Source organism: Corapipo altera, unplaced genomic scaffold, assembly GCF_003945725.1.
Source record: "Corapipo altera isolate COAL_440 unplaced genomic scaffold, ASM394572v1 67, whole genome shotgun sequence".
Classification (NCBI taxonomy): domain Eukaryota; kingdom Metazoa; phylum Chordata; class Aves; order Passeriformes; family Pipridae; genus Corapipo; species Corapipo altera.
In genome coordinates this window covers 1,438,376-1,464,410 of record NW_020884906.1, presented here as the reverse complement: position 1 = coordinate 1,464,410, position 26,035 = coordinate 1,438,376, and the positions used below count along the sequence as shown (strand labels likewise).

General features: G+C 46.8%; 1 protein-coding gene across 19 annotated transcripts in view; it reads left to right on the top strand.

The window, feature by feature from the left end:
* FBRSL1 (fibrosin like 1) overlaps nucleotides 1–26,035 on the top strand; it is a 508,705-nt gene that overhangs the window by 438,758 nt on the left and 43,912 nt on the right. For all 19 annotated transcript variants that reach the window (XM_027652110.1, XM_027652125.1, XM_027652123.1 and 16 more), the window contains one exon: nucleotides 13,577–13,622. In XM_027652110.1, coding sequence (XP_027507911.1) covers nucleotides 13,577–13,622 — 46 coding nt within the window. The remainder of the gene's footprint in view (nucleotides 1–13,576; nucleotides 13,623–26,035) is intronic.

Below are 26,035 nucleotides of genomic sequence, written 5' to 3'. Positions count from 1 at the left end.
AGTTCCTGTACCCAGAACATTGGGAACACAGAGCTTTTTGAAATAAAACTAGCTGTTCCCTGCGTCAGATCAGTTCATGTCTGTACAGATGGTTTCTCAACTGGAATTGCCAGTAACATCATTGGCAATGACATTTTTTGTTCATTTGGGTTTGGGGGGATTTTTTTGTTTTGTCTCTCTGATTGCATTCATAAAGGAAAAATTGCAAAGGAAAGAGCCAAAGGAAAGTCAAGAGGCATTGTACAAGAAGGAAAAGATTGTAGCAGGGAGGCATAATGTGTTGGAAGTGAAAGACCGTTCCCGTCTATTGGCGATTTTCTCAAGAATGTGAATGTACACATCTACCAGAAGAATGGGAAAAGAAGGGCTGACACTTTGTGGGGTTCAGACAAAAGAATATAGATCCTTTTCCCTTCACATCAAGTGGTCCATGGAAATTAAATTGTCCTCTCAATGCAGGGGGGAGTTCCTGTCCAGAATGGATCACAGCATGGTGGTGACTGTAAAGAGGTTTTCTCTTCTACTACCTTGCTCCACGGGGCATTTGCTTGAAGAGCATAATTAGGATATGCATCTGGAAAAACACACTGCCAGGCACAGATACAGTAACACACTGGAACTCAAGTGTATTTTAGTCTACTGCAGACAGAAAAACTAAGATGAGCACCGTCTAAACTGACTTCCCGTGAACTTTCTCTCACCATTTTTTCACATACTTTGACCTGTGCACATACAAACCTCTTTCTATAATGGAGAAAGCTGGGCTAATTAAATGCCGTGAAAGAAATTCCATGTAAGAGGAAATTTGAAAAAGAGAATGAAGACCTGGCTGGTGAGGCCAGGAAAGCTTTTCATGCTTTGAACAGGGGGCACAAGGAGACTGGGTAGCTCTGTTGGCCCAGGGTTTATAGTGTGGCTGTCGGTGCCACAGCTGGTTTCTCAGAGCTGGGAGGTGGTGAAGGGAGTTTGTTGTTGGCCGAGTTCATCTCAGATTGGGGGGGTGAGGTGGTGAGATGCAGGAACTGAGACTCTTTTAGTAATTTTGGAGACAAGGATGAGAAGATTGTTTGTGAAAGCAACTGGAATGGGGCATGGAAAAATCCAGGAAGGCTCTTTTACCCACGGGTGAAACTCTCTCTTTGGTTTGGACTGTAGCCAGCGGCACAGAGTAACAGAAACTTTTGAATTCGTGCATCTGCTGCTTGGCCAGTCCTGGCTGGAGACTGTCAGGGCAAATGGAGCTGCCTGTTCTGGAACCATTTTAGCTGGAATCAGCTCCCAGAAGATGGTTGTTAATAACTCACATCCCACCAGCCCTTTCCTCCTTCACTCCACTCCCTAAAAACTGGGCTGAGAGACTGTGCAGGAATTTGGGCTGTCCCGGGTAGGCCAGGAGCAAGGTGACAGGCCCTGGCTGGGGTCATCTGCTAAAGCCATTGCCGTTCTGCAGAGCAGCCTCAGCTGGGAGCACGGCCGTGCCTGAGCGCTGGGCTGCCTTTCTGCCTGTTTTAATGCTTAAAACAGGGCTGTGCATTCAGCAGTTATTCGTATAAGCGTTCTCCAGGCGTTTGAAAAAGGCTCCTGTTTTCCAGAAAAGAGGAGGAAAGAGGCCGGAAGGAACTACGTGGGGCAGAGTCGGGGCGAGCGATAGGGGAGCGGCCAAAACACAGGGGTTCAGCTGAGCCTGTGTGTGGGTGACTGTGGGCAGACACGGTGCTGCACGTAGGCTTACTAGGGCTCCCCCACACCTGGTATTAAATCAGGAAAAAGCCTTCCACCTTCTGTTGCTGGGAGTTATGCTTTTTAGAGCCGAGTTCGACAGTTGTTATTGCAATTTTGTGGTGCTCTTTTGATTTACAGCTGTTTTTACGACCATTGAGGCAGCCACAAATCGAGGAAATCTCATAAAACAGAGAGTAAACGTCTCCTTCACAACCCAGGCAGAGTTTTGGCATCCGTGCTTATTCCATAGAGCAGGATGTGTAAACAATATTGTGTCCCCTGAGTGGCTGATATCAGTACAGTTAAGTGGTAACAGCTTGAAAAATGCATTTCTCGTATATTAGCGGTAAAACTCGAAATGGGCCCCCAGGCTAAAGTAAATTGGTGACATTTTGCAGCAGAAAGGGAAAAAAAAAAAAAAAAGGGCAAGGATTGGAAATGCAGAGCCCCAGCTTTGAAAGCAGTGGGACTGGAGCCAAAGTTGGATTTATCTGCATTATTGCAGTATGGAAATAAATGGATCCACCACACTTGTTGCAAAGCATATCTAATTGGAGAAGACAGATTATATGTTGGCTGAAAATGGGGGACTGCCCCCTTCACCACCTTTTAATACAGAAGATGAGATCAGTTAATGCCATATTTAACCAAGGTACAACAGTGAGAGCTTCTTTCTTGACTTATTGTATAGCACAGGAGAAGTGCTTGGTGACCCTTTCCTGTAAAAAGTAGGCGAGTGCACTTCACTGCCCTTGGACGAGTGAGGGATGGGAAACCAGATGCTTTGCAGATGTGAACCAGAGTCTTCCCTCTGTATTTTTTCCTCCACAGCCTCTGTTCCCTACAGACAGCCTCTGTTTGTAGGGAAATTTATATGCTGTCCTGGTTCCCTTTTTTTAGGTGTTCCTAATCCCGTCTGATGGGTCTTTAAATCCTCGTGCACCCTGCAGTGAGCTTTCTGTTGGAGTGAGGGTGTCTGTGTGTGGGAACAGAGCTGTGGGGAGCAGCTAATCCAGCAGAGACATCCTTTCCCTAAAATGTAGAAACACAAGACCTGAGAGAGAGAGGGAGAAGGGTTGATGGGCAGACTCGATAATGAAGTTTAAAGAGTCAATCTGATAAACACCAGAGAGACAGCTTCTACAATTTCCCCGTGTTTTGGGATTACCGCATTCGTATTGTTTACCTGATGAATATTTGATGTTTCCTCCACGTATCGAGTTGCTGTTATCTCATTGGGGTGACGGGAGGTATCATTGCCCTGCTTACCCGTGGGTCTGCTGAACATCACACGTTGGGGTCCAGCCCAGCTCAGATTAATCTGGTGTCTGCTGGCAGGGAAGGGCTGTGAGAAGACCTTCCACAGCTGTTTGCTTCACAGAGCCTGGCAGGGACTCCTCCAATAAAAAAGCTGTCATTCCTTTCCTGGACTAATACACAGCATCTCCTTGCCCAATGCTAATTAACCTAATGGGTACTGTTAAAACTGGGCATCTGCAAGGGTTCCTAGACCAATAATCCAGGTGGTTTGGGAAATAGTTTTCTCATTGGATCAGGATGGGGGGGAGGGCAGATGATCATTCATTTTTGTTTGATTCTGCTTCCTGGTGCTGTCTGAAAAGAGCTGGCCTGGAGATGTTCGGTTAGGCTGTGTGAGTGCTCTATTTCTGCAGTTTCCATGGGCAAGATGGGAATGGCCCTTCCCCAGGATCACACCCACACACGGCTCTGTTGGTGGTAAAGCTGCAGTGAATGACATTTTCATCCAGAGGTTATTTGTTGAATTCTTTGCTGGTGTGTTAACAGAAAGCACTGGACAGGAGGTGGTTGCAGTGTTTGCTTATGATTGTCTTCGTGTTGGTAACATTTTTATTAAAGTTGTACCTTCTGGAGCCATGTTACTGCATGGGAATCTCAGTTTACATACATAGTACACTTCAAAGGAAAAATCCAGCTGTGTGTCTTGGTCGCAAGGATTAAACTTGAAAACTTAAAATTAGAAGTGAACGTTGACAAATGCAGACAGATGCCTGATTTGGTTTCCTTTAAAGATGTATTAGATTTTAAATCTCTTCAGTGTGGGTCCCCGTGGTCTTTATAATTATTTTGCTTTGTCCTGACACAAGCACAAAGCTGGAGGGCTGCAGCAGGTACTGGCACTGAGGCACAGGAGAGCAGTGCCTGAACCATAGTCCAGTGGCAGGCAAATCCCCTAAATCACTGTGCTCTTACAGAGGCTGAAGTGCTTGGAGGGGGCAGGGCTGGCGCAGCTCACACCACTGTAATATTCATCTTGTAATAAGAATGTCTCCTACACGTAATTCTGGAGGGATTGAACATTTCCCAGTAAACCTCTTAGCAAGGCTGCTGAATTACAAAGAGGAGATACTTCTTAGGTGGTGAAGCTCTGCAGGAGCTGCTCCTGCCTGCCAATGCTCCCACACCCGGGCACATCCTAACGCTGCGTGGCAGATGCTGGTGGGCCAGAGGACCCATCCAAGAGCTCTCAGCCTCTTGGGATTTGCCTTCACATTCAGTATGAACGCATCCAGCACACTGCAACTCTGGGGGAAGCCAGGGATGTGTTTTGTGTCCAAACCAAGTAATTTTCTGCGTAAAAGGGGAGCCCACTTCAGCAGCCCCGTCCTCCTGGGCTGCACAGCTGTGCAAGGAGTGGACCTGGGAAAGAACGGTGCTTTTGTGCAGCACAGTTATGTGTTTAACATAATAAATGTTTATTGTCCTCTGGAGCAAAGGAGCAATAGGCTAAATTATAGCCCGGGGAGGGAAAGCTAGAATCATGAGGTATAGGCTGTTAATTATCTTCTTTTTTTTTTTTTAGCTGTCATAATGTACTGGTGTTTTCTTGCAGCTCCCCCCTCCCCTGCTCCATTACCTCCACCACCACTATCTCTAAAATATCTGCTTCCCGGACCACTGTGCCCTCCTCCTCTCTGGCCTCCTGCTCTTTCATTTGTAAGGCATCTCTGGCCTCCTGAGAGATTTGTGACTTCTCTCCCAGCAGCCGCTTACGGTGATAAAGGCCCTCAGACTGCCTCTCTCTGATTAATCAGCCCTCGTGCAGCCTCGATAGGGTGTTAATTTGTAAACTCAGTGGACAGGCAACCGTGATAAGCCTCCACAGCTGCTGTGTGTCTGCCTGGGGGATGGGCAGATAAGGCTCCAGCCCTGGGATGCCGCCAAGAAATATTTTGGAGCAGTGAATTAGAAACAACAACAACAAAAGAGCCTTCTGCACAGGCACTCCTCTGAGGTTGCTGTGGGTAAGACAGCAAGTTTCAATGGCAGTGGACAAGAGCTGCCTCCCTGATAAGCTCCCTGACCCCCCCAGGCCCAGGAAAGGGCCATGTCAGGATTGCATCCATCACTGGGGAATTCTGTCAGAGGGGTGTCCGTGTGCCATATGTCATGGTCCGGGCTAGGAGGATGATGCAACCTTCCCTGTGTCTCATGTATTTATTGCAGTTAACCTGATGTTTTTTGGAGAGTTTGACACTGTCTGGCTTGACATGTCACCTGCAAGAGAGGGGTGAACACTAAGGGTGTCCAGAACAGCATCAGTGTCAAATGATTTTGGAGTGTCCTCAAATGTTTACTCTGTGCTATGGTTCACAGAAAGGTCCATCCAGGGTCTGCTACATATCCAGTGTATGGATTAAGGAAGACAGCATTTGCCCTAAAGAGGAGACCATCCTGAGTGCTCTGAGAGTATTGCAGTGCTCTGAGAAATAGCAGAGCTTGGGGTTAAGCTGGGGAATACCCAGGCAGATTGGGGCAGACTGCAGTGATGACAGGCATGTATTCTGTTTGTCTGCTCAAGGTGGTTATGTCGACTGTTTCTGGTGTGCTTGTGCATTTTTCCCTTTCTTATTGAATTGATTATGTTTTCTTCAAAAATTGAAAGGAGGAGATATTTCACTGAGTTTGTATCAGCACTTTGGTTTAGCTGAATCCTAATGGTTCTGCCATTGTTGGCCTCCCTAATTGTTCTAATATTATCTGACAACATGCAAAGGACCATGGAAGTGGTTCCTTCCCTGTCTGCCAATGCAGGTTGTTATTCAGTTATTTTTGAACTGCAGCAATCCTCAGACAGACAGTGACCTTTTTATGAAATCAAATGTCTTGCAAAACCCTCTCGGTCCCTGAACTGTGATTTATAGCCATTTGTGTTGGAGAAAGCTGCAGGTGGGATTTGGGTGACACATAATTGGTTAAAAGATAAAATAAAATGAAGGTTGCCCTGCTGGTACAGTGATGGCAGGAGCTACAGGAATGAATTGCTTGGCAGTGCAGAGCCTGGCCCTCCTCCTCCCGCCCTCCTCTGTCGCTTGCCAAGTCCTGTCTGGCAGGCCATTACAATGATAAATGCAGGTAGCTGGCAAAGACCACAGCTGAGAGTTTGTTCTAGCATGCCAAGCCCTGCTTGGCATTCCCAGTTGGTGCCAGCATTTGCACTCTTACTCAGTTTGACGGAAACCAGGACATGAGGTGTGAATTTATGTCCGCATCCTTCCAGGAGAGAGTTGGGATAATGAAATGCCAAGGCAGCCCTGGGAGCAGCAGAGTAATTTGGTAGGTACCAAACAACAGTCTGCCACCTGTCATTCCCAGCACAGTCCCTGCTCTCTCCCATCACTCTTCCTACAGTGCAGCCTTTGAATTATAAGAAGTTTTAGGCAGTTCTGCAAAGAGCACTCACCATTCCGTTTGATTTAGTGCAAATAAAAAGCCATAGCCCAGCCAAATAGATAGGCTGGCGAGATACTTTCAAGCTGTAATGACAGTAATACAAACTACTCTGGTGGTTTGTTCGCAGTGTTCCCAACCTTTCCTACTCATAGGTAGGTTTTCCCTTACATTTTTATCAAGAGCTAAAGCAGTAATCAAATCTGTGCTTGCCTGAGCCCGGTGTCTGGGCAATGGAAAAATTTTGCATGTGGAAGTGCAGGCTGAAAAGCCTCTTTGGGAGGGGGGGTCAGCTCTCAGGGAAAGGCATAGGGGCTCTGATGTTCGAGATGTTTAAAAACAGACCACACAAAGCCTTTTTCCAAGTGTATCATGAAGAATTGTGTTTCCCTGACCATGGTGTGTATCAGTTGGCCTTAACATCACTGCCTCCAACCTACAGTGAGAGGTACAGTCTGATTCAGTGGCACAGGACTGTCCTCTGGATGCCATTCATAGACCAGAACATCCAGGAGCATTCAAACATGTAGTAAAGGGAAATCAGTGCTGATTAGAGTGAAAAATAGCCAGGAGTGTAAAATCAAGGTGGATTTGGTAGCTATTGGGAGCTGAGGTTTGAAGGAGGAAGATACTTAGGTAAGGACCAGGTGCTCCTTAATTTAAATTAGGACACGCGGGCACACTAACATTAAGCAAGTATTTTGGCTGATTTAATGAGGGTCAGCTGGAAATGTTCTTTTCTGGTCAGTGACTCTGGAAACAGCTGAGGGACCTTCTGCAGCTGTATTACCAGCCTTGGTGAGGTCCAGAAACTCTCCTGTTTCCTCCTTTCTCCTCCTTTACTGAATTTTTTTCAGTGCATGTACTTATTTATTTATTGGAGCTGAGCTGGGAAGGAGAGGGAGTTTGATCTTTTCCTTTGGGAGACAGCAACTGCTCCAAGGAAGATGAATCCTAGAGCATCACTAATGGAGAGGGTAGGAAGGGGGGAGCTCTGGGCTATAGCCATTCTCTGGGGGCTAGAGGGATGGTTTGAGGAGAGAGGGAAGCCCGAGGCTCTGATGGCAGCCGTGCCAGGGTCAGAGTCCCACGGGTGTCAGTCCCCCTTTGTCAGGGGCAGAGACGTCTGTGCGATGAGCAGCAGAGCAGGGCAGGGCACGTTTAAGAATGGCTGTTTCTGCTTAATTTGGAGTAGTTTGTTCAATCCCACAACAGCTGTAAAACAATGAGGAACATGCTCAGGGTTCAAAACAGTGTTAATTTAAGCTTATCACTGTCTTGCCAAAAGGGAAGGTCCAAACCAAAATGTCAGGCTTGCGGAGAGGCAACGAGCTTGGCTCCTCATTGCCCTGCTCTAACTGAATCAGACTGGGCTGCATTTCCTTTGGTGCCTTCCAGTCCTCATCCACTTCGCCTCACGTTCCGTTTTCCATCATGTAAAGTCAGTGTAATTCAGTGGTGAACTGGGACCAGTGATCTCTGCTTCTGGGCTCTCTATGGCCTAATTTAATCCTGTGTTCCCAGTCTCGTGCTGGCTTCTCAAAGGGGCTGTGGCATGTGTCATGGTTATGTAAACTGCTGAGGTAAATAAGTGTTCTTGGAAGAAAAAGTGACAAGAGACAAGTGCAGGGTGACAGGCCCTTCCAGGACCAGAGCAGTACTGGACTGTGTGCTAAACAAATGTGAGTGGGAACCTAAACAAGTGTGTTGCTGTGTAGTACAGTCCAAGAAACTTTTTGTTTCTAATGGACCTTCTGTAGAGTAAATTCTCATGAAATATGTGGAAGACTCATTACTACTTCCCACATAGGGCCTTGAATAATAACTGAACTAGGAGTATCTGTGGCATTTAAGGCATTGCCATTTCAATAAGTCGTTGCCTGTTCGGGGTGGTTTTGCTGCACATTTCACTGTGATGTGTTATGGTGTAACTAAAAGTACAACTGGTTTTTAGGATTGTTGCTAGAAAGGTGGAGATCCATTCTTGATTAGAGAATATTATTTGTCGTTAGTCCTTATTCGCACTGGAGATCAACAGCCAGAATTTTCTAAGTGAACTCAACTATCCGCTGTAACCAGATTTTCCGAACAACCTGGTCACCATTTAAACATCTAAATGGATTTTTGAGAATGCTTTGTACCCAGTAGCTTCATTCAGATTGGTGCCCCAAAGGCAGCTGCTGAGTGCTGAGCCCTCTTGAAAGCCCAGTCTATAAATTCTGTGTGAAGATAATCACAGTGTGGATTTGTAGAAGTCCTGTTCCCTCTTGCTTAATCCCTCACACAGCTGGGCTGTGCTGTGTCCCAGCCAGCCATGTACCACAGAGCTGGATTTTCCTAGAAGGTTCACAAAAAGGTAGTTCATGTACTGCTTATTCCAGCTTATTTTCCTGTGACAATGCATGAAATGACTGACTTGCAGGTCTGACTTTTCTTTTGTCTTCTTAATGGAGCTGTGATTTCCCTCCAGAAATAGTGCAGGTTTTGGAAACACTATAGGTTCCCTTGAAACGTCCCTTCACAATACAAGCAGTGTTGCCCATGGGTTCCTTCTATATTCTGAAATGTGTTGAGTACTTTCTTGGTCTTAAGGGGGATTTTTGGTTTGGTTTTTTTGTGGGCATGTGTGTGATTTCCAGGTTCCTCTTGCACCTTTCCATATGTATCTATTTCCATTTCCTACAGAAGAATCACAACCCAAACAATACCTTCCTGTTTTAGTTAGTGTTCTCATATTACTGGATGAAGGATCTGGTGTGAATGACTTGCAGAGTGAAATGGAAGCTGGTAAAGCAGTGCTGAAGTGCTGAAATTCTCTGCTGGACGAGCAGTCGAGTGGCATCGGAGTGGTCAGTAAAAGCAGGGGGAACAGATCAAAGGGAAGGATGAAAATTGATCCAAAATTGGTCTGTGCTTTATGCTGAAAGTTTCTGTAAGCGTATCCAGCACTTCTAGTTTGAAAATCTCCCAGAGAAGGGTTTTCTTGTGAGCTTTTTAGTGCTTGCTGAGTTCAGTAGCTGTGCAAACAGTCTCTCTTGAGGCTGGCTCTTGGCTGTCTAGAAGATAGGCAGCCAACCAGAAATAAAATTTAAACTGTATTTTACTGTCTCCTTTGCCTTCTGCCTACCGTGCTGGACTCATTTGGAGGCAGTGCTTGGCTTTTGCCCTGTGCATGACATACATACCAGGTCCCTAACACCACTTCTCTTGCTCCTTGTGAACCAGAACTGGAGCCTTATTAGGAATTTCCCCATGTCTTGCTATCAGGCTCCTGAAGTATCCAGCTTGGATCTGGCATTCAGTGCTCCAGGAGGCGGCGAGAGGGTCCACAGAGCCTCTGCTGTTGGTGATAAGGAATGGGTTTATTCCCTGTTAGTCATTTTATTGGCTACAGAAAAAGGGGGGGGAAAAGTAATTACTGCGAGCTCTGACATAGTTTATAATGCTGTCTCTGTCAGATGATGCTGTTCTGTTATATATAATCGTTAAATTATTAATCTGTAAGAGCTCTTACACCTTTCAGCTGCCTTGGGTTAGTGGGAACCGGGATGGATGAGGCACAGACTTCATTATCCCTCACTGCTCACCTTCAGAGCAGAGGGTGTGCTACATCCTTTGTGGTTACCACCTCACATTTTGAGGAAAAAGCTGCCTTTGCTGAGCTTTTAGTGCTGAAAATTGAATCGGTGTTGATGTGTGCTGGGTTCAAGGGGAGGAAGGGTGAGGGATGGGAGCACCACTGCTCTGCTTGCTTTCTGCACAGCAGAAAAGGGCAGAAATGTTGTTTTCCTCTGCAGTGTATTCAGCCTGGTCTCAGACTGTCACAGGAGTGGGTACAGGCATTCTCCCCTTTAAGTCTGGTGTAGAAAAGAAAGAAACTCAAAATGAGACAAGGGATTGGTAACTTTGTTGAATAAGCCACAAAGGGGACCTGCAAGGCTCGGTGTCGTTTTAAGGGTGCTGAGTCTTAAACGTTCCATCAGTGTGAGGCTGCCTCAGAAACTGCAGCTCTCTGAAATCATTTGGCTGTGTTTGGGCACTGATGTTAGATTTCCTTAAAATGCCAAGGTGGTTACTGGGGGTGAGGGTAGGACTGTGCAAGCAGCAGCTTTTATGAGCACAGGCCTTGGTGGGCTCTGTGGCCATGCTCCACAGAGGGAGGTGAGCAGCAAGTGAACAAGGAAGGACTCATAGACTCCTGTCTGTGAGTCTCAGTCTCTTTGCCTTATGCAGCAACAAAAGGTAATCTGGGTTGTTCTTGAGGTGGTCCTTCAGATGGAGACAGGCAGGAAGCAACAATAGCGGGGGAAAAAGGAAATTTCTAGTTTCATTTTGCATCAAGGAATGTGTGATTTCCTGGGATGGCTTGAATTTATACATAAAAGACTCCAAATGCCTGTTTTTGTTCACAGGGGGAAAATTCCACTTTTTTTTGTTGTGTTTTTTTTTTTTTTTTAAATCTTCTCTTAAACATATGCAAATTATTTGCTTGGAACAGCAGAAATTTTGGGAGGAGACTTGTTTTAGCAGATGGGTTGGTTTGTTGGATTTTTTCACTCAGTAGTGGGCTCCCTCAGACACATAGGTTTTATTGTATGCTTCCTTTAAAGGGTGATGGTAGGGTTGAATGATGAATTCAGGCTCTTCCTCCCCCAGCTTCCCTCCTGCCTTTACAGCAGCTCGTAGAATCTCCTATAGCACAGGCATTCCCTGTTTCAGAATGGTGCTGATGCCAAAAACTGCTCAGATGTGGAGCTAGAAATCACCAGAAGCGAGAGCAAAAGTTACAGTAAACTCTAGGTGTGAAGGTTTGTGTCTGTGAACTGAAGCTGTGATGTTGAAAACACTGCTCTGTAAATGTTGACTCTGTGGAAGGCAGTGGCACGTGCTGATAGCAGAGGACTGAGCAATAATCCAGGTGCTTTACTTTCTCTTAAAAGTGAGTTTTCTGGCCTGACTTCCTCAAGCATTGCTTTATATAGTCTGGACCTGTAGCACTGAGATCTTTAGCTCACAGTTCAACAGTGCCACTCTGTATTTAGCCCCAGGTACCGAGTTGCACAGAAGGGAGTGAGCTGGTGGCTGCCGTGTGTTGGTGGGACCCACCTCTCCAGACCAGAAGCACAAAGCTTCTCCCAGCTGGGGTGGCACGTCCTGCAGCCATGGCTTGCTCCTGATGGCTCCCAGGGAAGGGCAGCTCTCCCAGCAGGCTGCTGGAGACCCCACACTCCAGCAGCAGGACCTGGCTTAGGATTTGTGGCTCAGCAGCCAGTTTACTGCCTGGGCTTTAGTGCAAGCCACGGTGAAGTTTCACTGCCTGTAAAATGGGGGAATCTTATTTATCCACCTGCCACGTGTCCGAGTGCTTAGGGAGTGCTTTGAGACCAGGCCCTGGCTTTGTGTGAGCTGTGTTAGTGTGGGTGAGTTCCCAGGGCCTGCAGATGTGTTCTGCATCCGTGCTGACTTTGTGTTGATTATGAGTGAAAAATCTCCTAACAATGGGTTGTAAATTCAGAGTTGGCTGTCAAACGTTTTATGCACCACTGTTGTTGCTGCTGTGTGACACTGTTAGACTTTCTTTGCAAACCAGCCTAGGCAAAACCTTGTTTAATCCTGGTTCTTCCTCTTTTTAATCCATGCAGTGAAGGGATCGTGCAGGTAACTGATTTTCCCTAAGATTTTAGGATCTTTTTGCTGAGCTGTGTAATGATCATACATGCCACAGCTACACGTGCAGCTTTGTCGTGGACATAATTCAGAATTTCTTTCTTATGTGTCTCAGCCTCAACCTATTTTTCATGTTGTTTTCCCTCTCTTTTTTATACATTTGCATTAAGTAAGACATTCAGTGCTTGCAGTGCCACTTTTCTTGGAAATAACATTAAAAGATCACTCTTGCTTCTTACTATATCTCATGCAGATCTTCTTGCATTTTACTATTTGTTTTTTTCCTTCTGAGTCGTCATTTAAAATATATAGCAATGTAATACAATTCATAGTGCTCTTTATCATGCAAATCTCCCAAGGCACCTTAGAATAAAATCAATAAAATCAAAAATAAAATCAGCTTAGTTCAGCCGTGGGTTGAATTAATTCATTGTTTTTAAAGCAGAGTCAGGGGAAAAAGGCGTTTTTCACTTCCAGTATCTTTTGCTCGTCAGCTTTGTACTTCACCCCATTTTATTCATGCAGCAGTCAGTGCCAACACGTTGGCAATACTTTCAGCTATCTTGTAGATGGTAGTAATGTAGTAATGCTGATCGTGCTCCTGCTCCCAGACCAACTTTGATTCTGGAGAGGCTACTTGCTATTTTATCTGATGGCGAGGAGGAAAAGCTTATGCTGAAATAGGTTGACTGTTTGATATCCGTTGGGGGGGGAAAGGAAGCCATCAAATTAACTCATAAAAGCTTTATTTACGATGAACGGACTTTTTTTCCCTCTCTGTCGTTATCATCTTGTCTGTAACCCAGTGACCCTGATTATCATGAAGCTGTTTACAAGGTTTAGGTTAATTGGATTTCTTTAACTATTTCCCAGAGCTGTGAGGAGCACAAATCCACTGCTGTGGAGTTCAGAGCATAGTGCAACCCAGTCTCCAAGAGGAAGACGTTTTATTTCATACTCAACTAAGTGCATAGCAGCATGTACCAATCATTTGGCATAATATTAAATAACACCCTCCTTCATACGGATGTATTCAGTTGCAACTTGTGTTTCCAATACACAAATTACATTTTGCATGTTCAGCAAGAAATGAGCTTATTTTCAACGAGAGAGCCTTTGAAGTGTGTTTGGTTTTTTTTGGTTTTTTTTTCCTTCAGCTTGATAGCAGTTTCACTGGTTTTGTTTTTATACGAGGAATCATGGATAAAATTAGCTGTGCATTGCATGGTTGCCTAAATAAACGAGACAGGAGGATATAGTTGGGTGAGATCAGGACAGTACTCGTGTATACGCTTTGCTCTCATCTCCTCAGGATGCATGCTTGTTCTTTAATGGCACAACATTGCACCCTCCAGGTGCAATGTGCAACTGCAGGTCTACAGATAATCGACTTGTTTTATGAGCTGTGTTTTTGTGAGCAAGCCTTCCGAATTTCTCCTTCAGTATTATTCACCCTCTTTTTCTCTTCCTTTTTCAGGCTTCTGTAGGCTCTGAGAAGCTGTTCTCTCCTGCAGCAAATAAAGGTAAGTGACCTGGAGAAATGCTTTCCTTATCTTACAGCAAGAGATTCGGGTTGTGAAATCTGTATCGTGAGAATAGCAAGACATCAGTTTTGCCAGAGCCTTTAGTTTGGCCACACACATTGTCATAAAGATCAGCTTTACAGGCTTGTGATGATTAAGTTGAAATTTAGAGCTGCATTGTCTCAGTGTGGGGTGGGATTTCTTCCTTTCCAGTAAGATTTGTAATAAATGTCTTGGAGAGAGGGTTTACTGACAAAGGAGAAATCAGTCCTTGCTGACTTGAAGCATAGGGGATATGCTTTTCTCTCTAACACAATCAAATCCTCATTTCTTTTAATCAAATCAGTATTTTGGTGCTGCCTGTATCCTTCTCCAAGGGCTTGCCCATCCCTCTCCCCCCCTGTGCCCACAGAGCGTTCCTGCCTGTCCGTCCGGGTTCTCCCAGCACAGGGGAAGGTGATCAGCACATTGCAGGGTTTCAGCTCAGAGCTCCCACTATTCCTGTTAATGAGAGTTACCTGTGATAGGCACTGGGTGTTGCTAAGAGACTGCGCCGTTCCACATTCCCCTTGGGAGGCACGGTGACATATCTCTAAATACGCCAAGCCCTCCTCTGAGGGCTCGGTGCAGCCATAAAGCAGGGCTGCTCTAGTTTCATGTGTTCCCAGGGATAATCTCACTGAGATGGATGCTGGGCAAAAATACTGAAGAAACGGCCTTGGAGAGGGCAAACTGTGGTCCATGATGGGAAGCCTTGGGCTGGGAATGGTTCCACATCACCGTGCGAGGGGGTTTGTGTGGCTCCGAATGGGTTGTCGGGGCATGGGGCTGTTTGCAGCGTGCTCAGCATTGAGCTGCACAATGAAACGGCTTCAGAGCAGTAATGAATGTTAGGGGCATGTAAATACCCCAGAGAGGGGAGATGAGGCCCATCAATAAGAAGTGATGAAATAAACCTTCTTGCCTTATCTCTGTGGGGCCAAGAAAGGAACGATTTGCAGTTGTGTAGGAGTAGGTGCTGGACACGGAGAGGCATTTTGGTGGTTGTGTGCTCCATCACCTGGATCCAGGCCCAGTTTATAGCTGGGCTCTTCAGCAGCAGTAACTATTAGGAATTCTCTTTCTTTCCAAGCTTTGCAGATTTTCAATGCCAAATGTGGGAACTGATGACAAGCCTATTATGTTATTACATTTGCAGATATTTTTACAAAAGTATGCAGCTTTATCTGGGGGGGGAAAAGGGAAGTTTAAACAAATGGTGGGGAAGAGCATTTCTCTCCTCTCACTTGGCTCGCTGATAAGGCAAACCAGATTGCCCATACGGCACTGCCTCGGCAAAACAAAAATCCTGCCATCCTGCATAATGCCTGGCACAGAGATCTGCTGGAGAGGCTTATGTTGAAGCGTTAGCAGCTTTGTTGGCTCCTCCTTGTGCTGAAGCCCAAGATCCCCCACCCCTTCATATCATGGAGCAGCTCAGCAACATGAGTTTTCAAAATACCTCCCTATCAGGAAGTTAAATGTGCGAACGCTTGCGAATTCGCTGTCTTGAAGTTTGTGTTCAGTGCTGTTTATATCCCTGTAACTTCAGCCTGTTCCTGTTTGGTGTAATGTGGGTGTAGACGTTGCCAGCTTTGGGTTCAGATGATGGCTTTTGTCTCAGACTCCTCTTTTACCCTGGTCCTGTTACCGGTGTGCTTCATGATCAGTACGGGCTGCCATCGTGGGCAAGCTCTCCTGGGGGCTGCCTCAGCTTTTGGCACTTGCTTTGAGAGGTGAGAGAAATTTGCCTCAGCAAGATTTTATGCAGAAACCCAAACAGTGCTAAGTTTTACCCCTCACCCTGTTATCGCTCCCTGCAAGGCAGGAGCTGGATTTGTCTCTCGCACATGCAAATGAACAGGACCGGGCTCGGGGCTGCCATATGGCCGCGAGAAAGTGACTTTCAAAGCGCTGCACTTAAATTCCTTTTGTGAGATAAGAGCGTTGATTTAAGGCCATGTTCTCCGGGGCTGGAGCCGTGGTGGCTGTGTGGGGAGGGGATTAGCTTAACACGGTTTCCTGATGGGCACATGCGTGGCATGGCACGTGCTCGTCCTCTCCCGTGGGCATTTGCATTGTGCCCTTCTTTTGTAAACATTTGCGGCCTTTTTGGAGAGATATTAGCTAGCAAATGTGCAGCATCCGTACTACAGCCTTTATTGAAGGTAACCAGGCTTTTAAAACACATGAAGTGGATTCACTGTCTGGTGCAACTGCCCCCGTTCCCAGCTTATTGTCTGGTGCAGCTCCCCCTGTCCCCGCAAACTTCCCCTGGGGATGCGTTTGGCCACGCATATTTGTTTTATGCCGTCCCAGTTTATCAGCAGCTTAGCAATGCAATTAAGTATTAAGATAGACGGGTTTCACTTATTTGAGGCTGGAACAGCTGTAAAATGTCACCTTTGACCACATTTGAGGGCTGCACAAAGGGCCGGAGGAGCAGCGTCTTTTGTCTGGGGCTCTCTGGGTAGGGTTTGCCTTTGCCCCCTCCCCGCCGGGGCCACAGTGGTGGCCGTGCTCCTCCTCCTGACACCAGTTCATCTGCAACAACAGATGCACGGTGTGGACATCCACTTGGGGACCAGTCACTACTGTGCTGCAGGGAGAGGTGTCCTGACCCGGGGTGACCTCGGCAGTCACAGCTGTGAAATGGGCTGAATGGGGCACTTTGAGCTTCCAGGAGAAGAGGAGATTAAATCCTCTGTGTAAGGAAATAATAATTAAAAGTAAGAGGGGAGAAGCCCTGATCTGCTCTGCTGACAGTCTTTGTTTTCTGACTCAGTAAAGCGTTTGTTTGGCCAACTTGTCGCTGCAGCACAGAGTTACAAGGGCATTTGCTGCCGAGGGCCGGGTGTTACATCCTCCTGGAGAATAAATCAATAAGCAAATAATAAAGGTCTGTTTGCTCTCTCATGCAGCTCCTTTCTCACAGGAATCTCCCAACCAGTGCTTGCTTTTTCTGAAGGGCAAGTGCCAGGAAGGGCAGGGGAGGCGTAGGCGAAAGCCAAATCTGTCCCTCTGTCTCCAGGAGGGAGGATGAGGCAGAGGGATGACAGTGATGGATAGGAGGGCACATGTGTTGTGGGGCTGCGGAGGTGAGAGAGATGGTCACTCCTGAGTCACTGCAAGGACCTCCTCCTGCCTGCTGTGATCATGTTTTGAAGTGTGTGGTGTAGGACAGTTTGTATTTTAAAGACTTGAGTGTTGGGTCCTCACTGCTGGCTCCCTCTGTCAGTGGGCTTCTCTGATGGGTCTGGCTGGAGGTGGGTGAGCTTTCTCTGACCACTCTTTGCTCCAGGTCTGCTGTATGCCAGGGAAAGATGGAGAGGTGGTTCCTTTTCTACCACAACAACCTTGCAGCTGCAGCCCAGGTGACCTGCTGAGTCCCCAGCATTTGAACCCAGGGCCACTGGCAGGGTTAGGGTGAAATGGGCCTCTTAAAGTAGCTGTTTCCCAAAGGGCTTGGTAGGTTAAGGGGCCTGAGGAGGAAGATCTCCATGGCAGAGTTAAGTGGAGCCTGGGCAGCAGCCAAGGTGTCTCCATTCCTAGCCCTGGGCTGGCTGTGGGTGAGGAGGTGCCTGTGAGATGAAAGGGCTGTCCAGGAGCCCCAAGGGCAAGAGACGCCCATGGAGGAGCCAGACCTGTACAGCCACGTCTGCCCTGCAGCCCTGGGGGGCCCTGGGCAGCAGTGGGGCCACAAGGGCTTTGGAGTTTGTTGAAGACAAGTGTGTTGCTCCTGCCTTTGGATGAGAATCAAGCTGGGCATGGAGGGAGCAGTGTAATCCATCTGTCTGCTGGCACAGGGTGTCTGGCCAGGCCCCAGCCCTGCCCTGGCTGTTGGGGGCTTGCTGAGCCCCAAGCCCTGATCCCCCCTCCTGCAAAATGAAGACTAATGCCTGTCAGCCAAGTGCGCTCAGAGACTTAATTAATGAATGTTTGTCAAGCGATTTATCAAGAGATCCTTTTAATGAGAGATTCCATAAACAGTGCAAGGCTTCATTTTCATGGCAATAATAAATGACAGTGAAAGTAAGTCTATCCTTCCCCCGCATACGCACCCCCCAGGAAAAAAGATTGCTTACCCTCTGCTCTCACTTCTCCCTGGGTTTCTAGGCAAAGGGCTTTGAAGTGCTATCTTTCATCATGAACTGTACACATCCTCAAAGCTCTAAAGCTCACAGCCTGTGTCTTATCCCTCTGACAAGAGGGAGGCAAGCTTTCTCGGCATGCAGGTCGTAATTGTCAGCCATGGGATGTGCCGCAGCCACCCGCCCCAGCGGGCTAATGCAGCTTTTGCTTCTTTGAAGTTCCCTCCCTTTATTTTCTGTCCTCTTGACCACAAAACTGTGCCTTGGGCCAGCAAGAGAGATTTCTTGTTCAGAGACGACACTGAGCTCTGACAAGCACATCTGAACCAGAGAAGAACCCTTGTTCCTCTGAGATCACTGCTCCATAATGTTGTTGCCTTAAGGGGACTGTCTCTCCTTTTTCTCTCTGCTTCTTCTCTTCCTTTTTCTTTTCCTTTTTTTTTTTTTTTTTAATTCAGCACTAAACTGTCACACTAAATCATTTTAAAAGCTGGAACTACAAAACCTCCAGTGTAGGACATGCTGTTAAAAACTGATGGTTATTACTGTGAGATGGGGTGAGAGGGGAAAGGAGGGGCAGGGGCATGATGGGAGAGCGGCAAGTCAGCTCTCCAGGAGGAACCTGTGAGTGCCTGGTGAAGCAGAAAACAACCTGAATGCAGCTGAGCTCGACACCCATGCCTGGCACAGTTTGCAGCAGCACAGCTCGATGGTCTCAGCACTGACAGGGGAATCAGGAGCCCGGTGTCTCCCGGGCTTGCCGTGCTGCCTGCATGCCTTGGTCCTGTCCCCCAGCACTCTATCTCCAGTTGTCAGGGTCAGAGACTCCCTGTCTGGGCTGGAACAGCACCTCCTGTAATCAAGTCCACCTCTCCTTCAGGGCTTTACCTCACTGTGCTGGGAGGGAGAGCTTTCCATCACGGGAAGATCTGCCCAGACAGAGCAAACACGTCTCACAGCACCCGCTCAGGCAATTAGCTGTGTTTTACATGAATGCAGGTCAGGAGAGATGTCATAAATCTTCCCAGTTTTCTTGCGTGGGGTCCACAGCAGGATCTGAGATGCTGCATCCTGTCTCTTGATCTCAGTTTTATCCCCAGGTTCTGGTTACATTTTGATGAGGTCACCATCTTGTGTGTGATTACCTTCACAGTCAGGAAACTTGAGAGGGGGGTGATAATTTACAGCTGAATCTTTGGACAAGAGTCCACCATGATTACAGGCATGCAAAAATTTCCACAGAAGCATCTGTAATAATAGATAAAATAAGTAATGCACTTATTTAGATAGCAACCATATTGCTATGATTTATACAGTGCTCAAGATTCTTTGCAGCTGCTCTGCTCTCCATGCCACATCTCTTGTGATTTTATCACAAGCTTACAATATTCTGTGTTTTTCATGAAGCCCAGGCCCTCAGAGGATTGCACCAAAATCTAAGTTTTAATTTCATTTTTTAAGCAAGAGTTTAGTCTTCCTGTCTGCAGAGAAGAGCCTGGAACTCTTGAGTCTTCTGTGCCTCACAGCCAGCAGGCAGTCACAGAGAAACCCAATACTTTGGTTTTAACCTCATTTTAAAGACAGTTTGTGATTTGTAAATGCTTGGGGGTTGGCAGTGCTGGATACCCTGAACTGATGCTAAATGCAGCATGTGAGTCCCAGCATCCTCTTTTTGAAAAGTTCTGTCTAATTTTGCCACTGCCTGGATGAGTACATTAACTGTCTTGCATAGGCATATATGGAATTATAAAGTGGCCTGAGAAGGAGGAGGACTTTGATTTTCAAACACTGTGGGTACCCAAGATAATCACCCAAGTCACAGCCAGTTATCTACGTTCAAACTGAAATTAAACACACAAAATAGTGCAGTCTTTCAGTCTTGTAGTTTCCTGATTTTGCAGGCTAGGCTCTGGAAGGCTCAGCCTTCTCTTTGGGAATGGGAATGTACTCTCTGTCCCCTCTAAGCTGTGTTGTATGCATTTATTATTCAGGCCATAACCATCCCTATCCATGGCAACTGTCTGTGAAATTATGATGGACAAGCAAGAGAGACCATTCACTTAACCACACTGTCTGGTTAGTTCTGTAAAACTCAGGCTGCAGAAGTGGATAATTTATTACCTTTGACACAGACTGAGCGTTGTGTGCCTCCCAAAGTGAGAGCTGCCCCGTGCAGGCTTTGCTTGCACCGTTGCCCGTGTGGTTTGCACAGTGACCCCCAGGCTTCTCTCCTTCGAGGGAGCCAGCATAGAGCTTTCTTTGTAGCTCCAGGCTGCAGCCAAGAGAGTTGAAAAGTTGAATTATAAACATTTCCAGGCCTTCTGGTTGATATCTTGCGTTTTGTTTTGTTATTTTAAGGATGTGGGGTATGTTGCTGCATTCCTGTCAGTGAGATTAAAATGAATAGAAGCAATACTGTAGGAGATAAAATGTGTTTAATTATTTATTCGAGAATTACGGACTGAAATTGCTTTTTGATTTAAAGCATCCAAGTCATGGATATGTTTTTGGAGTAGAGAGAGACTCACAGAAACATATATATGCACAATTACCTAGGGTAATGTAAGAAGTCTCTTTGCTCAACTGCCCTTCCTCCTCAGAATTTGTTCATTTCCTTAAAGATTTTAAATTTCAAATGCGGCTTTGTTAAGTATCACGGAAAGCTAACTGCATGCTGTGCCTTGCCCACCAAAACGTAAATAAAATAAATAAGGTCCTCATTGTATAAATGTTATGAAGTGGGTGGTTTATTTTCTTTAATTATACTTTTTATTTAAAATAAACTATAAAAGCAAAATATTATATATCCTGAATGGGCCAGCACAAACTCATGTTGATTGAGTAGGCACATTCTAGCTTTTCCATGTGAGAGTAGATAAAAGGACCATCAAACTGTAAATCAGAAGGGAAAAAACCAGAAATTCCTTCCAAGCGCATTTAGTAGTTTACATTGCCTAGGCTTTTAAAGGACGTTTGAAAGATACCATCTTTTTACTCCTTGTTTATAGTTTGTTTTTCTTTTTTCTGGAGTAGCAGAAGCCAGCGGGTGAGTCTGGGCGCTGTCTCCAGCTGCGCTCCCTGCTCGCAGGATGCTGGTTGTGTCTCAGCACCAGAAGGATGCTGTAGGGCGCTGATGTTAAGAGCAGCAGTTGCAATCCCCACAGAACTGTTGGGTCTTCTCAGTTCTGCTTTTAAAATACCTCAGAGACGTGTTTTATTCATGGAAGATTTTGTAAAGTTTCGGCTTTCTTAGAAAATTAAATGCTGGGTGTAAACCTGATTCCCTCTTCACGTGCACGGGCACTGCGGTGCAGGATGAGGGGAAGTGTCTGAGTGTCCTGTACAGGTCTGAGCTGTGCCCACCACAGCCCTATTTAAACCAGGCTTGCTCCTCGTGAAGAGAAGTCCTTGTTCTCTGCATCCCCCTGAGCTGTGCTGGAGGGGTGGGCCACAAGCTTGTGCTGGTTTTTCCAGCTCTCCGATGCTCCTTTCAGGGCCACCCTCCACCCAGAGCTCTGTGTCTCTGTGGTGGAGCAGTTTGACAGGTTACCTGTGGCAGCTGTGCTGTGGAATAGCTCACTGGGGACTCTGTGGGTCCCCATCCACAGGGGTTTGACAGGGCGGTGCCGGGTGCTGGTGCTGGGGGAGCTGGATCTGACTCCGGCTGGGCTCCTGTTTCCTTCTGGGCAATCAGTGGGAGTGATCAGTGAGACCAAGGCGTGCTGTTTAATTGCAAATGGATCTGGTTACTCTTTTGTGTGCAGTGCTGGTGAGGTCTGTAAGTCCCAGTGAGAGACTTCAGGAAAAGAGGATGCTGTAAAAGAGGATGCCGTCAGAGGATGCTGCTCCTCTCACTGCCCCTCCCGAGACCAAGGCCTTCCTCCCAGAACAGGGCTGGGGCTGATGACACATCCCCACTGTCCCAGTCAGCAGTTCATGCCATGTTTCTGGTTTGGTTTTTCTGTTTCTATTAGCTTCATTTGAAATCAGTGCTGGAAGTGGTGGAGCTCTCTGCTCCTGTCCCGTGGGAGGGGAGGAGGGAGGCCAGGCTCAGGGCTTGCTTTCAGCCATGGGGCTCCTGGCATTTTCCTTAATAACTGTGCTAGTCATGCATGTGCTCACTGCTTCCCCCAGCTCCGTGCTTCGCTGGCCATCCTTCCTGCTAACAAGGGCTGAACACGTTCCCTGTGGAGCCTGTTAATGTTGCTGCCGAGCTGCCCAGGGACTCACAGTGTGAGGCTTTCCTTCCACCTCTGCTGTGCTCAGCCCTGGCTCCCGGGCTCTGTTCAGCCAGGTAAAGCCATACTGACTCCATTGACTTCCCTGCGTTTATTTGGGTTTACACCAATGGATAAGAGCAGGACTTGGCAGAGTGTTTATGTTTGCGTGTCTGTGTTTCTGAAAAGGATATTTGTTCTAGTTTGTTGGGTTTTTTTCCCCAAACAGTAAATATTTTCTTGTGAATCGCTGGGAGAGGAAAGTGACTATGGCGCTTTTAGTTCCTGTATTTGCTTTAAACTGATGGCAAAGTCTTACAGGAGGTAATAGGAAATTAAAATCTTTTTATATTTCTTTTAACCATCCTGCAAAATTTATTGCAGAATTATATCCCCGCTCTGGGATTCTGTCGGACAGTTCAAAAAGCCTGGGGAAAGGTTCTTGCTCACCATTAAATTTTAAAAGTTATTGAAGTAATTTTATGGAGCCCTATTAAGTTTCTGAAGAAACATACTAGTTTCATCACTAATAAATTCTTAAAGGCTTATCCATAAGGGAATAGTCAGAGTTCCAGATCTTTCTCCAATGAAATGGACAGTAACATTTTGCCCTGTTGAAGATACATTCTTAAGAGGTGAGCAGCAAAGCTGGGAAAGCCTGATTATACCCAAGTACATCATGGAGCACTGTGAGCTGGTGTTTTGCTGGTCAGCCTACTGGAGTTTGGGTGGAGATTTTGGAAAGGAGAAGTTTGTTTTGAAAGGTGAGGAAGAAGAAGATTGCAGATGCATCTCTACAGATAAATCCTTGTGTGGTGTTAAACTTAGACCCTGTTTCTGAGCACCGTCGTGTTCAGGAGAGGTTGCAGCCTTGGAAAAGAGAGACAGTGCAGCCTGGAAGTCCCTGTGCCTCAGGCACTCACGGTGCTTTCAAAATAATATAAAACAATGTGTTCACTGTGCTTTTACACCACATCCAGAAAAGCACATGGAAACTTCCTCCCAGTGAAAGGAGAGTATCAGGCTGGCTTTGTGCTTAACTTAGTGCTCACAAGCACCTTTCCTAGGGGTGCAGAGCCACCTGATGAACAGCGAATGGGCTGGGAGGGAAATAAAATGTGTAATTGCCAGTTTCCTTCACTGCGCTCCCCCTCCTGTTGTGCATAAAGGAGGCTATTTAAGTCTCAGCTGGAGTGAGGTTTGGTAATAAGCAGACATCTATGAACCTGCATCTGCTGCTAGTGTCTGCTAAGTTTGTTCTGTATTTCCGTATTTATTGACGATCCAGTTCTGGGAGAGATCTGTCTTCTGAACGCTCCTTGTCTTGTAGTGCAAAACCCGTGGAAGAAGAGTTTGTCCTTCAGTCCCATGAGTCCTTGTCCTTCTGACATCTTGGGACATGTAGGACTAGGCAACATCGCTAAAATTCACATCAGAGTTTGCAAACTGCCCTCAGACTGCGTTGGCTCGTGAATGTTAAACTGCAGAAGCAAATCCAGAGCCTGTTCCCTGGGAATCGAGGAAGGCAGGGTGGCAGGGAAGGGCCAGCCTTGTTGGATGAAGCAGCCAACATTTCATTTTCTCAGTACTCTGTGATTTGGCTTCCAAACAGCTGAGCTATCCCCAGCCAGCTGCTTTCCTCCATGGTTGGCCTTCTCTGGGTGCAGGAGAGGCACTCACAGTGCAAGCTCTGCACAGACAACCTGCTCTAATACAGGCTGAGTCGCTGGAGGAAGAAATTTACAGTGTGAGTGAGCATTGAATGTTTATACAATAATGAACATGTCATTATTTTTATTATTGAATCAGTCTTTAAAACCGAGCTAGAAACCTGAAACCAGCAACTAGAATATGTCCATCACATTCTGTACCAATCAATTTAATAACCTAAGTGGAGCAGATTATTTTATACTTTTCTTTAGATCAACAAAAGAGCTCTCTGAGCATAATGTACCTTTTGGCCTGAAATACTTTTGTGTTGCAGTCCAGTCTTCTGGACTGTTCATGTCATTCTAGCAGTACATGCTGTAAAGCAGCCTTCAGCGGACATCTGGGGACCCCCCTGCTGACTGGCAACCCAGTCAGCCAAGCTTAGTCCTGAGGCCAGGGCAGGAAAGGGCCTGACTCAGTGCCTGTGAGCAGCAGAGCACCCTTCTGCCAGCCATACAGGTGGGGGTAATTCAGAGGTACTCTGAAAATGCTCCAAATGGTGGTGTGTGCTGTACCAGCTTAAATGCCCCCAGGAGCCTGTGTCAGTCATCTCAAGGCTGGTCCAGAGAGAAATACTGCCTGGGCTACACTGCTGGCAGTCTCCCCAGTAATACCATTGCTTAGACTAAGAATAGGCCAGCATAGCAGACCCAGAATTTGAAAATACTGCCAGAGGAGCTCTCCCCTGTCTTCCCATCACTTTTCCTCTCCTCTCAAAGACTGGAGAGGAGTGGATCCAGGTTTTTGGCTCAGGCCCGTGCCTGCTGCATGCATTTCCTCCACCAAATGGACACAACTATAAACCTCTTTCTGCATCATTTCCTGCAGGCGTGTACTAAACATGCCACCCAGGTGTCCCGGTGTAAAGCCACTTCGTGCTGTGTCTGCTTCTGTTGCTGCTGGCGGGCTTTCCTTTGCGTGCTCACGGCAGGGCCCACATCACAGTGTGTTCATTTTAAACAAAGAGTGCATTTGGATTTGGAAGGGTCTGTCCCATCAGGTTGTATCAGAGTTTCTCTTAAAGGACAGGCTGGGTTTTGTTTTGTTTTATTTTCTGTTTTCCTCTCTTTTTAATATGATCCCTGCAATTTTGTTTTCACTGAAATATTGACTGGCAGCATTGCAAATTGCCTGCATGCAGTCAGGAGCTTGCCAGCACTTTCTTACTCAGCTAGCCGTCAAGGTTGTGGATTCCACCACAGTCAGTGCCAGGAAAGCTGTTGATCAAAAATATTCCTAACATCTGTGAGTCCTCTCCATCCAAATGAGATGTAGTTACATTCTCCTTTTCCCTGCGCTCCTTCCAAAGTGTTGCTTCAGACACCTAGAAAGCCCTGGTTGCAAATCATAAGCTGATCTCTGTTTGATTTGCAGCTCCATTTCCAGCTCTGTCGAAATCCAATATAAACTCCAAAGTGCCCTTCCCCCAAGCACAATACATGAAAAATATCCTCCTGCAAAGGGAGAGTAGGCAGGGTGCGTTTCTCTGCCCCATAACTCGTTCCATCCAGATGCTGTCCCGTGCTGTCCACGGCTGCTGTGGTCACAGGCCAACAAGGAGGGTCTTGTGTGGGTGGGGAGGGAGGACATGGCCAGAGCAGGGTCCCAGGCGTGCCCAAAACCTCGTACACACACACACACACACACACACACACACGTGTGTGCACACACCATTCTGCCAGCACAAGGAGGGGGCTGGGGGCAGGGAGGAAAAGCCTGATTTCCCTTCCACCCTGTTCCTACCACCACCACCAATTCACAGGCCAACTATTAAATAATTAACGTACCCAGTGGGGCAGGAGGAATCAAAAGCTGTTGTGTTCCCAAGTTTTCTCTGGCTCTGAAAGGCACGGCTCGCTGTGTATTCTGGCACCTCCGAGCGGGTTTTCCTCCCTCCTTCGTCTCCCCCTTATTATCCCGTATGTGTGCTGGAGAGGGAAGTGGCGTTCCCAGCCCAGCGGGGGATGACTGTTATTTCAGACTAGCAACAGGGGAAAAGGAACAGCCTGTTGCCTGATTGATGTTTGTTTTTTGTGGACAGACACCAAAGGTTCATTAGAGATGGAAGGTTTGGGAGGAGGGGGCGGTGGCGGGGGAGACGCTCACTCTTAAGGAACTATTGTGCCCCTGTGCACTAACCTGGGCCTGCACTTTCTTTGACTTCTGTGAATGTCTCAGCTGTACTGCTCTGGCCCTGGCGACTTTAGGAAAATATACACTCCACAGAGGTTCCAGTGAGAGCTCTGCAATGAGAGGGTCAGGGAAAAGGAAGGGGAGGAGAGAACAATGCAGTAGGTTTTGCTGTAATTAATTTCAAATGTGCTGCTCATCTGTTCTCCTCGGGTTTCAAAGGGAA